Below are 16,092 nucleotides of genomic sequence, written 5' to 3' on the forward strand. Positions count from 1 at the left end.
GCCCAGCCCAGCCCAGCCCAGCTCAGCCCCAGCCCAGCCATGGAGGAGCCCGAGCCCGCCGGGGCCGCGCAGCCCGGGCTGCGCTCGCTGCTGCCGCCGCGGGAGTTCCTGGGCTCCCGCAAAGGGCAGCTGCTCCTCGCAGAGTCGGTAAGGCCGGGGGGCCGGGGGATCGCAGGGACAGACCCCTCAGAGCACCGGGTCCCGCCAGCGGGGCCGGCTGGACCGACCCTCCGAGGGGCCGGCTGCGACCGGGGGAGCCACGGGGGACACGGGGACAGGAACCGAGCGGGAAACAACCGGGGGGACAAAAACCGAGGGGGAAACAACCGGGGGAAACGGGGCGAGAACAACTCAGGGGAAAAGGGGGGGAGAACAACCCAGGGGGGAACAGAGGGGTCAAGAACCGAGAGGGAAACGAGAGCACTCCCTTACTGGGGTGGGGGAACTGCAGGGCTGTAAAGCGTAGCTGATTGAGTTAAAGAAACGAAAAGTCTTGTCACGTTAAGCTCCCAGTGTTTGAAGTGTGTTCCTTTATCAGGAACCCGTTTTCGATGACAAAGGGCTTTGATTTCGTTTCAGCCTGTTTGCGGTGTGACTCCAGTGACCGCTGCAGCCCCATTTGTGTTATCTCCTGGTGCCAGGGGGACACACGGGATACCAGAGAGCCTGTTGGGAGAGTGTCAGGAAAGACCTTTCTCGTTAATGTATGACATGTGCCATTATGTGGGGCATCAGGATCGCTCAGCTTTTGTGCCCTCCAGAGCTGTGTTTGTCCCTGGCTCACACAGGGATGCCCTTGGTCACTGCTGTGGAGCCTGAGGGCTGGAAAGTGCCCAGCGGGAAAGGCCCTGGAGGTGCTGGTGACAGCGGCTGGAGACGAGCCCAGGTGTGCCCAGGGGGGCAGGAGGCCAATGGCCACGGGGCTGTGCCAGCCACTGGTGTGCCCACAGGGCCAGGGCAGTGACTGTCCCTGTGCTGGCACTGCTGGGGCACCTCCAGTGCTGGGGCAGCTCTGGCCCCTCAGACAGGAGAGACACTGAGGGGCTGGAGCGTGGGCAGGGAAGGGAACGGAGCTGGGAAGGGGCTGGAGCAGCAGGAGGGGCTGAGGGAGCTGGGGGGGCTCAGCCTGGAGAAAAGGAGGCTCAGGGGGGACCTTCTGGCTCTGCAATCCCTGACAGGAGGGGGAAGCCGGGGGGGGGGCTGGGCTCTGCTCCCAGGGAACAGGGACAGGAGGAGAGGGAACGGCCTCAGCTGTGCCAGGGGAGGGGCAGGTGGGACAGCAGGAGGAATTTCTCCCTGGAAAGGGTGGTCAGGCCTTGGCAGGGGCTGCCCAGGGAGGTTTGGAGTGCCCAGCCCTGGAGGTGCCCAAGGCAGGCCTGGCCGTGGCACTCAGTGCTCTGGGCTGGGGACAAGGTGGGGATGGGGACAGGGGGGATCCATGGGCTGGGAGGGCTTTTCCAGCCTCAGTGATTCTGTGATCCCTACTGGGAAAGTGCCAAATAATGAGCAAATAATGATCACTAGAAACAAGCATGGTCTGGCAATGGAAACAGTGCTCCCCCAGAAATGCATCAGGGTTTTCCTTTAGGTACAGGTTCTGAGGTCAGGGCTGGTGGTAATTATAGGCCTTTGGGTTTCAGTGTGACACTTTCTGGAATTTTACTTGTAAAGGCTTAAAGCCTGGCAGCTGAAACAGTACCCACATGGTAGGGAAAGAGATCACTTACTGCAAGGGAAGTGGGTATTTCACAATAAAATTTACCTTTAGAGTAGAAAGCTAGTTGATTGAAATCAGACCTTCAACGTAATTTTTGCCAGAAATGATAAACACTAAGTTTTCTATCATTTTACCTAGAGCTTGGGCAGCCCAAAAGAGTAGTCAAGTCCATGGAGTGCTGTTTATATGTGCAAAGTGTCTCTGGGTACCCACTGTGTGAGCTCAGGGAAGGAAACAAGGAAATTCAAGCAAGAGAAAGGAAGGAAGAGGCAGAACTGTCCATGGCCAGCTGGTGGGGACCAGCACTAAGAGTGTGAGGCTGCGGGCACTGCCCTGTGGCAGAGAGCACAGGGAGAGGTGAGGCTGGCTTTGAGAGGAAAAAGCTTTCATTCAGGAGGTGAGGAGCAGGCCATGAGCTGTATCAGCTCCACTAAAGAAATTCCAGCACTCATACAGCATAGTTTACAAAAACACACATTTAGAAGATACCAAAGCCCAACTAACTTGACTCTCCTGGCACATATTTTTGTTACATACTGTAACATATACTGGAATTTCCTTTTACAAGCTTACAGCCAGTTAATGATGGCTTTCAGACACACTGGCTTTTAGCATCTCTGAACGATGACATATTTGAGGAATACTGTTTTGGTCATGGGATCAGACTCACCCTTTTGTTGTCATAGAGAAGTACTGATTACACCTCCTTGGAGTAATAAAAACTGCTCAGTCTTGACAAAACAGGGATTTATCCTCTGGAAGGCCACTCAGGGCTTCCCAAGGGTTTGGCTGGCTGAAAGCAGCTCTGAAAGCCCATCTGCTGAAATCTCTGTGTGCTGTTGCAGGCCAGCCCATGTGCTTAGGACGTGGTTTCCTGGCAGAGGTGAGGCAGCAGTAGTTTCTCTCCAGTTGTCTCAGCCTTGCCAGAAGAAACCCTTGAAGACAACAACCCCCAGAATAAATGCAGTCTGTATACAATTAGAGCAGTGCAGTGCCAAATAATTGAAGATGAGTCCAAGTTCAATCTCTCACAGTTTAAACCTGTGTTTCATCTTCAGCTTTGTATTTCACATCTCAAATGTTTCATTTTCCCTGTTTGACACAGCGCTAATGCGGGGTGGGATTCTGCAAAAGCCTATGTAAACAATATTCATGGCATATACAGTGTCTTTTGCTCAGAAACAAAGTGGGGTCCTCATCACTGTTACCAAATGGCACATTATTATTCAGCAGCTGGGCAATTCACCAGAAATGCACTTTATTTCTTGGCTCTGCTGCGGGTGGGTCGATGGGAGGAAACACCAAGGCAGGTTTGCAGCCTTCACAAACCACCAGAACCTGCACAGAGAGTTGCCACCAAAGCCTAGCCGTGACTCTGAGGCAAACCCTGACTGAGCAGAGGGTTTCACTTCTCCTCTGTGGGCTGTGAGAGCGATAAGGAGTGGGCTCAGCACACCTTGGCCCCAGCAGCACGCTGGCCGTGCTCGCTGGGGGACCCAGTGAAAAGCCTTGCTTTCCCCAGCAGAAGGGGCTGCCAGGTGACCAGTTCAGCTGCCCCAGGCTCTGCACAGTGAGACAAGTGCCACATTCCCTTTCCTTGCAGTGCTGGAGGCTGCAGGGGCCTGGCAGTGCGTGCCCCAGGGCAGCTGCACTGGGAGCTCCACGCTGCCAGCCAGGACTGCTTCGTTCAGATGGCAGGAAGCCACTTTTTAAATAACATTTCCACACATTTCCACATGGAGGATGGATCTGTACCATGTTCAGGTGTAATTTTCACATTGGTCTGTAAAGTGCTCTGTGGGCTGTCGGGTCTGGGCATCCTGGTGCTTCTCCAGAACAAGTCAGGCTGGAGATGGAGCTGATTACTGCTAGAAGTGTAATTATAATCTCAAATTTTATTCAGATGAGGAAGTTAATCCCCCTCCCCCACCTGCTCCTTTTTCTTTTGATCTCCACAGAATCACAGAACGGGTGGGGTTGGAAGGGACCTCTGGGGAACATCTAGTCCATCCCCTGTTAACCTGCCTTATTAATTCTTTATTCCATCTGGGATACCTACAGAGCTAGAGAGAAGCAGCAACATCAAGTACATGAATAGGCTGTGCTCTTTCCTGATCCTATTTATTCTCATTGCCTTGCTCCTCCACTTTCTAATCACCATCCTTCATCCATATATTTTAACACTCTTCTTGAGCTCCTCATTTTTCCTAAATACTCAAGCTGCTCTCTTGGAGGTCAGCATCTCATCCATGCTCTTTTTCTACCCTTCCAGAGATGCAGTTTTCAGTTCCCTCTGCCCTGTGCTGGAACCATTTAACAGCCACTCTCATACCTGCCACCAGAGCTTGTCCAGGCACGATCCCCATGTGTGCATTCTGCTGCTCACCCCTGCTGCTTCAGTCTGGCTTTTGTGTTTGTCCTGCTGACTAAACTGGCACCTCCTTAGTCTCCTCTAGCCAGCATGCAGTGGCACTACACTTTCTTTTTCTATAAAATGCAGTAGGGATATGTAAAGGTGTGCCAGCTTTGTGGTGACATCAATCACTGTGCCCGCTTCTCTCTTTGTCTTTCTCCTGTCTTTTCAGTCTCCTCTGAACTGACCTTCATAACTGAAACTGCTTGGTGTGCTGCTTGGTATAAAGGCTCCTTTGAAGAAGACTGCTGCACCTTTCTCAGGGTGTGTAGGCAGAAGGCCACCCCTGCAGATAATTCTGGGGACCAGGAACTTCACCTGCACAAGCACAGTGGAGAAATAGCTGGATAGCAGAGCTCACCAAGTGATGCACTTTGTCCCTCTGCCAAAAAATAACAACAAAATGCTCTCTTGTCCAAAAGATATCACCACTAGCCACTTTTAGAAGTTGAAGCAAGCCTGTTCTTTTCTGTGGAGGGGAGATGAGGAGCAGCCTGCAGTGGTTCAGCTGCATCCCAGCATCTGCCTGTCCCCATGGGAGGCACTGGGGCTGTTCCCTGCATGGAGGAGACAAACACCTTCTGAGCTGCCATGACCTCAGACTCCAGCAGTGCCCCCTCCCTTAAGGGACACTCTGCTCTCTAACCAGCGTAAGTCGTTTTTTAGACCTTAAATTGCAAGCTGATTATACAATAAAGGATAACTTTGTAATGCCTGGCCAGTTGAAGAAGCTCAGCAACACAATATTAAGTAATAATTACATGGGACAAAATTACTGTCTGAAACCCAATGCCAAAGAAGTTCCTTTAAAAAAGTACTATGTAATATTTCTCTTTTTTGTTTTGAAAAGTGCTCAATGAAAAGTCAGGCTTCTTTTTGCCAGGATTTTTTTTTATTACTTCTACCATTGCCAAGCTATGAGAGGATCCTGTCCTGCTCTTTGCACAATTACTTTTATTTTCTCCCAGAAGCTGCAGTGCTTTCTGAAAGTGCCAGAAATGAACTTGCATTTTTTAGCATAGACACAGAGTATCAGAAAAACAACAAGGTCCCTTTGCATGACCTTTCTCTGAAATCACCCTTGAACACACAGCCTCAGGAAAAGAGCTGCAGAACAAGTGTGATGAGCAGTGGAACATTTCACAGTCTCCAGACGGGTCAGGTCGTATTCTGAGGGTTGCCTTTGAGTTTTAGAGCAACTTTCACCTTGACAGATGTTTGTCTCAGAGACCTGAAGTCTGGAGAAGTAAGTGGGTAGGTGTCATTATTTCTGGATACAGACTGGCACTTCAGTGTTTGGATTGTGGGAGGAGAGGTATATTTTTAAAATTTCCAAATTTTAAGGTAACATCAAACGCTTGGATTAGTGGCAGTGCAATTAAATGGTCACACGAGGTAACAAGATAACTACTCAGTTTTCTAATTCAGTAAAGACAGTAATAAATGATAGCCAGTATTGCTCAAGGAGACCATGCACTCCACATGCCAGAAAGGGAAATGAGAAACCATCAAAACCCTACAATTTGTGGGCTCTTGGATTACACAGGGCTGTCCCCAAGCTACTGAGTAGGTTTGGCACTGAAATCCGTGTCAGAGCTGCAAAGAGAGACAAAAAAGAACCATCCCTGTAGCCATCACCTGGCAGAGCCCTCGGGCACCTCCTTCCCTTTGTTTCTCCTGCTCTTTCTTTGCCTCTCTCCCCTTCCTGCACCTTCTACCCTTCCCCCAAGGAAGGCTGCAGCATCTAAAACCACCATCCTTCAAACCTTCATCCTCAAAATCTGGTCCATTATTTTATAGGTGGGTTTTTCACATAAAATCCTCCGTGGGCCTCTTCAGTCTCTGAGTGCCCCCAAAATGAGGAATGGAGAGCAGTTATCACACTTCAGGTCAGAGTCTTTCCCCTTTACTAATATAATCAATAATCTGTTGCAATCAAGGGACTTTTTGTGAATCAAGAGTGCTTTTTTTTTGCTGTGCCTTGGCGTGCACTTGCCCTGCACAACGGGAGGCTGACAGGTGGAGTCAGGAGGGGAGAACAGGACAGGCTGGACTCAATCCCACCTCTCAGGGGATGGTGGGAATACAGAAACTGTCCTTCAGGGCTGAGGAACAGGCAGCAGGACACTGCTGTGACCTACCAGTGATGGAGGGGTTTGTTAGAACAAGTACCTGCCTGGTAACCAGATTTTAAAATGAACAGTATTTCCCCAGCTGCTCTGGATCAGACCAAATTAGAAAGTTGAAATGACTGATCTTGTTGTGTCTTCAGCAGCTTATCTGGCACAGAGGCAGGAATCCCACTGGCACAGAGCACACTGGAGCAGGAGCTCCTTGGCTTTTCCTTGCCACAAACCAGCTTCTGTTTGCACCCTGAGCTGTGTTACAGCACGACTTGGGCTCCTGTTCCAACCCACAGCCTGGGTGAGGGGGACACAGTGGGAACCTTAACTTGCACAAATTCCCATAAAGCTGATAAAAGAAGAGCTCAAAGGCTCTTCCCTTCACCTCCCCACTTTCTGACAGGAAAACCTTTTTCTCAGTACAAAGGCAGGCAGAGCACAGGATTTACTGCATCAAACAGAATCGAGATCAAAGGGATCTCAGCTGAGCACCACCAACTCCCACATCTCAGATTTGCCTCTCTGCCTCCCCTTGCTGCTGCAGTGTGATGGGTTATTTAACACTGCATTTAGTCCTTTCATGAGATTACCAGGTTTGGTTCAGCTCTAACGTTCTGCCACTGAAAGGACTTTGGAAGGTGGGACCTACCCTGAGCATCTCCTCCCTGCTGCTGCTCCTTCCTGCAGCTCTGCCAGCACACACCTCCCTCCAGCCAGAAAAGGGGGATCTCTTCAACACCAGAACAAGAAAAAAATGTCCTGTGTACATGGTGGTTTCTTTTTAACCCAAGAAAACATTAAGCCATGCCTAAATGATGTGCCACAAATGCAAGTGTAGCAGATTCACAAAGACAGTCCAGTCTTCATTCTTGGGGTGGGGGGAAAGGGAGCAGGTGTGATAGGAAGGAGGAAGAAATCCTCTCTCCTCTTAGCAGATTTCAAGCTCTGTTACATCCACTTCTCTTCAAAGACTGCTCACCACTCTCCACTCACTGAAAGGATGAGAGACAGGGAAGGAGTCCCCTCTGCTGTATGAGAACTAGAAAAACCTGCAAAGAGGCTGTGTGAGCAATAACCAAGAAATACGAGGATAAACAGCAACAAAGAGGGTAAATGTGAAGAGGTGACAGGCCTGTACTGCCCCAGATCAGCTTCTCAGAGAAACAAGAACAATGCATAGGCGGTTTAAGACAAATATAGTCTCTTACTAAAAATGGCACATCCTCTCTAACTTCACCACCCACTCCTAATGGATCAAAACAATATTCTCCAGCTATCAGCAGCCTGCTCAAGAACTGACTGCTTTCCCCCCAAAACAGGCTTAGAATAAAGGCTTCTTAATTAACTACATTAAAAAGTTATTTCAGTGGGATTGAACCGCTTAGGTGCCCCCTAAACTTAAACAGGCTCTTTTGAGCCTGTATTTGAAGGTTGACTGACCTCTCCTAGGAGTAATTATTAATTAATAATTATTGATAGGAGCCTTATCATTCAAGTATAATGATGATTTTTTTTCTGAGGTCCAGGTGAACACAAGCAAAGAAAAGTTCAAAAAATCCTTGTGATCTGATGCTCAGACAGTACCAAAGCATCTCTGAGCACTGGGAAGGCAGGGATTTGTCTCCACGAGGAAAGAGGTGCAAACTGGCACACAGGACACAAAATGTGTCATTTAGTATCCTATTTTTGTTATTTTAAGCTGATTTGATGACAACAGCAACCAGTTTCCCTGCAAGGCAGTAACACAGCAGGGCTGGAGTCTCTTCCTGCAGGTGACCAACTCCCAGTACATCATCTGAAATGTTCTCAAGTTTCCCCCTGGTTCCCTCACCTCCCACCTTCACCAGCAGCAGCTCAAAGTCCAGAAGTGTAGGGCAGCACTGGTACTACCTGGTTTAGGTAAAAAATCACTTTCTTTAGCCATTTTCCCATTGTGACACTTTCTATCTTGAATCATAAACTGTATTCCAAATGTATTTTAATTGACTGGGAAAACAAATGCCATTTTTATTACTGTGTAGAGTTAGGAAACATCATGGAGATAAATTTATGGGAGTTATCTATCCTAATACTATCTAAAACAGCTTTCTACACTGGAAAACTAGAACCAAAGACTTCCAGAAATCACAGAACAATTAATTCTTGGCTCTTTTCTATCCATCATCAGCAGAGTTTTTTCTTCCTACTCTGAGGAGATTATAAATGCTGAGTTACTCTGGGCTGTCTGAGCAATGATTTGGGTTCCAAATGAGAGCTGTCACGGCTGAAAGCTTAAAGCTCTGCTTGCTTGGCAGTGCCCCACTCTGTGTTCAGAACTGTTTACAACCCCGAGCAAATCACTGGCTCAGAGAGGTGCGAACCCACCCAGCGCCCCGGAAAACCCATTTCACACTCGTGGAAACAAACACCATTCCTTGAGACTGATCCCATGCTGAACAAGGAAATTCATTTGGCCCAATATACAAAAAAAAGAAAACGAAAACAGTAAGAAGCAAGCAGTGCTTTCCCCAGCAGCACTGACAGAAACACGGGGAAAACAACCCTTCAGAGCTGCTCAGCCCCTCTGCTGTTCCTGGCCAGTAACCACCAATTTTCCCTTTACTCCAGGTGCTGTCATTTATCATCTTTATCTGCTATATTGCATCTCTAGCAGCTTCTTTCATGATGGCACCGCTCCTAGAGTTTCTGCTGGCACTGTTTCTTTTTTTTGCCTACGCCTCCAAGCTTAATGAGAAGTTTAAAGGACTCTACTGGCCTCTGACGGTGAGTGGAACGTGCAGCACAAGCCCCCAGACTGAACTGTGCAGGGTTACAGGAGTAGGGACTGCACAGAAGTTTAGGGTCACTGTTAACAACTTCACCCCCTTATTAGAAACTTGTCTGTGTTGCCTGTTGTAGAGAAGGTGCCAGAGCACTCTTTGAACCATGCTGAGCTATATCCTGTAGCTTGTTTTGGTGCTGACACACAGCTTGGCTTTCTCAAAGCACAGAATTTATGCCTGACCCCAGGCAGGGGGCTCAGGGCTGGATCTTCAGGGGCAGCATCAACCTGAGCACTGCTGGGGGCTCCTGAGCACTGCTGGGGGCTCCTGAGCACTGCCACCCTCCCAGGCAGGGACACGGGGGTGCTGCCAGCGAGGGACAGACTTCACTGGCATGGTTTTAAATCCTCAGCAAGTGCTGCAGAGGGGCAGAGTGACCCCACAGTCACAGCTGTTGCTGGGAAGGGGGAGCCCTGCAGCTCCTGGAACTGGCACTGGGGCTGCAGGTGATCCCGGCCACTGGATGTCCCTGCTGCCCCAGACACACCCTGCACAGGGAGCAGCCCTGGAGCAGCACAAACACTTCCAAAAACCCTGCCGACCTAATCAATCTGGAGTCTCTCTGGGTACCAGCAGTAGCTCATCATAGTGAGAGCTGAACTAGAGCTCTCAGTGCATAAAAACGACTTGAGTGAGGCCACTGGTGGGTAAAGGGGTATCAGTGGCTTTGACTGCACAGTTTTCAGTTGGTAATCTCAGTTCCATCATTTTCTCATTGTCTACACCCATCTGATTCCAGAACTAAGACAAAAAAGGCACTTGTGTGTTTATTTTGGCCATTACCTTAGTACACTGCAGCCACAGAATGCAGATAATTGACTCTGTCTTGACTTGAGAAGAGTCAAGTTTCTTGTAGGATTTGTGTTTTGAGACATTATCCATCTGTTCTGAAAGGGCAGAAGAGCTAACTGTGAACAGAGCTCAAGTGCAGCTCCCGTGATTTACACATCCCTGGGAATCACAGCTGTATTAAACACCCACTGCAGAGACATCACTGCTGGTGTCACAGGGCACGGCCCTGCCCTGCAGAGCCACAGCAGCACCTCTTCCAGTGATCACCACAGGCACTCTGGGCAGGCTGCTGGAGTCACAACAACACACTGAGTACAAATCATTTCAATAAACAAAGTGCTTAGTTCCTGACTGATGAGTTCCTGCAGACAGAGATCATCATATAGACCCATATCCACATAGGGACAAGCACCCACCTGTTCCCACGGGAGCTGTTCCCTCCTCCTGAGCCCCGGGTACCACAGGAGTTCTGCTCCAAGGTGAGACCTTCAGGCATTTCAGATGATTCTGCCATCAGAGCCCATGCTCCGGGGCAAACAGCCCTTCCCAGCCTGAAGAAGGGTCTGCCCCACACAAGCTAAGAGCAGGAGTGACACAGCATCTCCAAGAGCAGGAGTCGTGCCAAGATTCCAATCATCTCTTCCTTAAAACATCCCCAGAGGAGCAGCTCCTGCAGCCCAGAGCAGGCTGTGTCACACAGGGTGGTCACTGCTGCAGGGACAGAGGGTTGGAGAGCTCATTTCCCTGATGGTTTGCAGAGGGGTTTGCATGCTGGAGCTCCGTGACTAATCTGGGAATGCAACACTGCTTATTCCACAGGATTTCTTGCGCTGTGTCACTGCTGCCATTATTTACTTTGCCATTTCCATCGCTGCTGTCTCCAAGTACAGTGATGGAGCATCTAAAGCAGCAGGGGTGAGTAGACATGAGCTTTCCATGCCAGTACTTTGGTGAACTACCTAGAGATACGGTCCAGAAACAGTTCAATTTTGACCCCTTTGCAAGGGACAGAAGTTTCTGCAATTAACTGAGAATTGCCTTGCCTAAAGCAAAGAGGAAATGGTCAGTTATTCAGGAAAATACGTTTTGAATCAATAGTTTTGTCATTCTGACAGTGCTGCTCAGTGTTAACTGTGCTCCTTAAGGAAGGCACTTGTTCTGCTTTTTTAATTCCCCCAGATGCACAGGGAAGAGAAACTCTGTTCCTGCCAAAAGTATCAAGATCCTTGAATGGAGGGAATAATATTAATGATTAAAAAAAGGAATCAAACCTGTGACTGCTAAGGTCGGTCTAAATTAAGTAATTTCAACCTCCTGCCCCTCTCTCTGTTTTACTTGGATGAGTTGAAACAAGAGCAGTGTCATTTTACCCTCCAGCACAAGGGCTGCCCAGGAGAGAGCCTTTGCCATCAGCATTTTGTGTGCAGAAATACAATCCAGCCTCTCCATCTGCAACCTGACTCCAGGCATCAATAATGGATGCAACATAAATAAAATCTGCATCATAATTTTTAAAGATAGGGAAGAACAATATCCAGCAGTGCTGAGCAGGAGCCCTTACCAAACCATCCCCAGCCACACACAGTTCAAACCTACACCTGGTTTTAATCTTTGTCTCTCAGTTTAGAGGTGGAGATGTACAAATGCATTTACCCCAGACTGAAACCCAGCCTGTTCTTGGCTCTGCTGCTGCTCTGACACGGAAGGGGGAACTCCAGAATCATTTTAATCTCAGTCTGCTTCACTCAGCAGCAGACAGGTCTCCTTGCAAGCCAGGAAGGAATTATTTCCAGAGAAACTAAGGCTGATTTCTTGGTGGCAAAGAGATGCCCAGGGATGGTGGAGGTGCAGGTTTTGTTCTCCTGTAACTCCCAGCAGAGCTGATGCTCAGACCATGCCCAGAGGGGCCTGGGGAAGGGCTAAGGACACAGATGATTTCTCAGGCTCCCAAATTAGCTGTAATTCAGTTGAGGCCATTGAGTCACAAGCCATTTCCCTTCCCTGTCGTCTTGGAAAGGCACAGGCCAAACCCACCAAGCTCAAGCTTTAGGAGTTTTTCTTTGTTGGCTGAGCTCGTTTGGGTTTGTCACTGCTGGCCGTGGCCTGCTGTTCAGGAGTGTTATTTTGCCCTTGCAGGTGTTTGGGTTTGTAGCCACCATAGTGTTTGCCATTGATTTCTACATCACCTTCAACGACCTGCTCGGTTTCCTCAAGCAAGGCAGTTCTGATCCCCCCGAAGGGCACAAGTCAGAAGGTGGGTAAAATTCCCTGCTTTGTCACACGAGCAGGTAACCTGAGATTTTCTTCTCCATTTCACCTCTGGGGAGGAGCAAGAGCACTGAGTTTCTATTCCTGGCTGCCTTGGCTTTGTGTGCCACAACTGTGCTCACTTAGGAAGCTGCTTATCCTCGAACACAAAACTGGAGTGACTTACAAAGATAAGGAGCAAGCCAGCAAGGTGAAGTTGCTCACAGTTCCACGACATCCAAATCTGGAAGCCCCCAAATCCAATTATAGAAATTACCAGCAGCACAGACTTTCTTCCCCCATCAAAATGTCTTACTGCAAAAACAAGCAAACATCTGCCTTTTTTCCATGGTAACTTAATAATTAACACCCATTCATCCACAGTCTTTCATGTCCAGTAGTGCTCTTCTATTTATCATCTCCTTATCATGATTGCCTGTTATTACCAGTTTCACTGACCATCTGTGGGCAAATGGCCTTGAAATCCCAGGGCCAAAGAGCATAAAATCAACAAGGCTGTTATGAATTTGTTTTCTCTAGCAGGAGGTCCAGCCTGCTTCAGACTGATCCACTTAGACAAAGATAAAAAGAGGGACCCACTGCTGGGTGTTCAAATCCAATTCAGGTCAAGCCAGGCCAGAGGAAGCAGTTTTGCAGTGCCCACGAGCCCAAAGTGGGCATCATGTCCCTGTGGCACTGCTCATTCCACCTACCCAGAGGAAAAAGACTGTTCCATGCTTTAAAAAAAAAAAAAAAAAAAAAAAGAAAAGAAATCCCCAAACCCAAGAAAACAACCCACACAAAACCAAAACCCACAAACCTCCTCAAAAACAAACACCCAAGATGTGCACAGAATCCTAGAAGTACAGTAGCATTAACAGTCTTTTCTAGGGATTTTAGTAGACTGTTACATGTTTTGCAAGCTTCAGGCCAAAAAGAGAGACAAAAAGAAGAATTATTAATGGAACAGATCACAGGAAATCGCTGCCACCTCCTCCTCTGAGCCATCCCCTGCACTGTGGTGCTCCAGTGCCCCTCAGCAGCATTTCCCAGTGCCTTTGAAGCTCCCCTGGAAGCTCCATCCCGTTGGCAGGAGTATCCCAGGGCTATCATTCCCCCAGCCCTTCCCCACACGTGTCCTTTGGAGCAGCTCCTGCCCAGAGCAGCAGCAGGGCCGGGGCTTCCACTTCTCCTTTCACTTTTGTTCCTTGTTTTACCCCTCAGATGAGGACTCTGACTCTGACTCAGACTGAGGAACCAAACACCAACCAAGCGTGAAGGGAAGATGATCCAGCACTTTGCTGAGTGCACTGCCAAGTGAAAGATCTCATTGCAGCCTCCGGATCCTCTTCCCACCTCACTGTTCGTGGAATCACCAAGGCATGGACAGGGCAGTGATGTGGAAAAGAAGACTATTCCCAAAGCCATTAGAGACTCTGTCAGAACTGCAGATTCTGCAGCAGTTCAGCCTTTCCCAGAGGAGTGTGTCCCAACACAGCTCAGTTCTCCTCTGCCCCTCCTTCCTCAGCCCTCCCATGTCCCGAGCGAGCGGGAACAGCATTTTAAACGTGTAACCAGAGCTTTTAACCTGCTTTCTTCCTTCCAGATCTTTAACACTTACAGCTTTTATACTTCTTGACGTGCCAAAGAGGAGAGGTTTGAATGCCTCCATTTGTATTTCTCTTCTTAACTAACAGTATTTCCTTATCTGGAGTCTGAGTGTTCCACTCTGAAGCACTGAAGGCCTCGATTCCAGTGAAGTGTTGGTTACATTTATATCTGCTGCCTGTCTGGGACCAGAAGTGACAACTGGAAACCTGCAGCGAGAGCAAACCTCAGAGTCTAACTGCTGCAGGCAGCTGGCTCATCAAACATTCACAATCACTCTTCTTAAGCTGCTTGGATGGACTCACATCCCATCTGCTGCCATCTCACCACAGATACGAGGTAGGACAGGGGGGTCAGCCCCTTCCCAGCCCCTTTCCTGCTGGCTGTGTTGGCACAGCCAGAGGAGCAGCCTTGGCAGCCCCCACCCAGCAGGCTTTGTGCCCAGGGTACCACTCAGAGCCTGCTCTGCTCTGTGCTGGGGGCACTGGTGCTGCCCCAGACCAGCACTCGGGCCATGGCTTTGCAGGACAGGGAGCTGGTTCTGCCACCCGTGGGACAGCTGAGCCCCAGGAGGGCAGGGCATCCTCCCCACTGGGAAAAGGCACAGAAACCAAGCCCCAAACTACAGAAGGTCTGCAATGAATTCATTTTTCCCAGACTCCTTTCCTCAGTGGGAAGGGGGAGGTTGGGTTGGGTTTTTTTTTCCCCTGGAAGGACAGGATTTATTGTGGTGGTGTATTCAGGGAAAAAGCCTTCTGAATTTACAAGGTATTTTCAAAAGTAGCACAACTTACCTTGAAATATTTGTATCCACCTACAAACACATGCTGCTTGGGAAAAGCGTGGCCTGCTCCTTACAGATGGCAGCAGACAGCTCTGTGCCAAAGAAATCTGGATATATTTTTAAAAAATTAACACAGTACCAGAACAGGTGGCCTTTACAAAAACCAAAATGAGAGCAGATGGTACTAAGAGAGTAAATGAAAAACAGGGGTAAAACAATAAAGGCAGATTTCCCCTGGAATAAAACCACCACTTGGATTCCAGTTCCCTGGCAGCAGCTGGCTGCTGCCCACGGGACCTCACAGGGAGCAGGGCTGGGGAAGGGGCTGCTCCTCAGGCTGCTCCTACATCTCCTGTTTCCCGACCACTGAGAACAAAAGCAAAACAAGTGGTTAGTTCTAAATGTGACAAATCACCTCTACTTTTATAAGAAAGACCTCTCTGGACCTTTTCCTATATGAAATCCCGTGTTTCTTTCTCTTGTTGTCATATTTTCCTGGCACACACTGTGACATCAGGGGACCTGGGCTTGTTTTTATACTCATTTTGTATTTCTCTTTTTTTTTTTTTTTTTTTTTTAATTAAAACAAAATGTACTGCATGTCACATCTGGAAACTAGTACACGGTTAATATTTAGAAACCACCCTGGATTAAACCTCTTTTCATAGAAGTGTTGGGTGTCTTTACTTATTTTAAGAGCTGATTTTACTGCCTTGCCTCTGCCCAGCACAGGGATCAGTGATTTAAGGAACTCCATTGCTGTGTGCTGGGGAGGTGGCAGAGCACAGGGGGACCAACCCCTGCTGCTCCCACAGCTCCTGAGGACAAACATCATCTCCAGGGCATAACCACGGAAGAATTTAACCAAGAATTCGTTTCCACTTATTGAGACACCGGGGATACAGAGCTCTCACCTGGCAACTAAAAACGCAGTAAAAACAGACCCCTTTGGGTTCCCCCTTCACACAGGCTGTAACCCAAAATATACTGAGGTTTTCTGGTCATTTTTTCACCTTGGATCACTCCTAAAGTCAACAGAGGCAGCAAACAAAGTGGCTCATGAGTTGCTCCAGGATTGCTTTAGCAGGGAAGTGCCTGCCCAGAGAACTGGTTATTGGCTTTTAAGTACTTGATGATTTCATTCATTTCTAAGCAGTTTGCTCCCAGGGTCAAGCACTTGTGCAGGATTCCAGCCTTTTCTTTAACAAGATCTGTTCCCATGACTGAAGTAAAACACAATTCTGTATTTTCCGAATATCATTTCAAAAAATTAAAAATTATTAAAGGCAATTTCAACTGGGGGAGGTGGGGACTGACTCAGTCTATTGTCCATTTTCTGCCAGCACTGTTGCACCAAGATCAGAATCTGTGCAGAGCAGAGGAGAAGAAAACTCAGTGTAGAATCAGTGCCAGACGTTTTATGGTCTAAACACTGAGACTCAAAGCCACTCACAGGGGGAAATGCACCACAGACGAGTGGTTCATGCAGCTCACACTGGCTGAAGGGCTCTCTCCCTCCTTCTCCTCTCAAAAACCTTTTGTATTTATCTGTGGAACTTGTTCAGTCTTGTGTGGTGGTTTTTGGA

At 48.5% G+C, this 16,092-nt stretch overlaps 1 protein-coding gene across 2 annotated transcripts; it reads left to right on the forward strand.

Moving 5' to 3' along the window:
• The first annotated feature begins 39 nt into the window (after nt 1–39).
• On the forward strand, nt 40–15,255 carry CMTM3 (CKLF like MARVEL transmembrane domain containing 3). Of its 2 annotated transcripts, none has more exons than XM_050328202.1 (5): nt 40–147; nt 8,861–9,016; nt 10,687–10,782; nt 12,004–12,121; nt 13,339–15,255. In XM_050328202.1, exons 1-5 carry the CDS (start codon nt 40–42, stop codon nt 13,365–13,367), a joined length of 507 nt encoding a protein of 168 aa, XP_050184159.1. In that variant the 3' UTR covers nt 13,368–15,255. The 2 variants fall into 2 exon arrangements, with proteins under 2 accessions (XP_050184159.1, XP_050184158.1); XM_050328201.1 differs by having other exon boundaries at nt 13,812–15,255.
• The last annotated feature ends 837 nt before the right edge of the window (nt 15,256–16,092 follow it).

The sequence above is a fragment of the Myiozetetes cayanensis genome, unplaced genomic scaffold (assembly GCF_022539395.1).
Source record: "Myiozetetes cayanensis isolate MyiCay16 unplaced genomic scaffold, myiCay2020 scf38, whole genome shotgun sequence".
NCBI classification, from domain to species: Eukaryota; Metazoa; Chordata; class Aves; order Passeriformes; family Tyrannidae; genus Myiozetetes; species Myiozetetes cayanensis.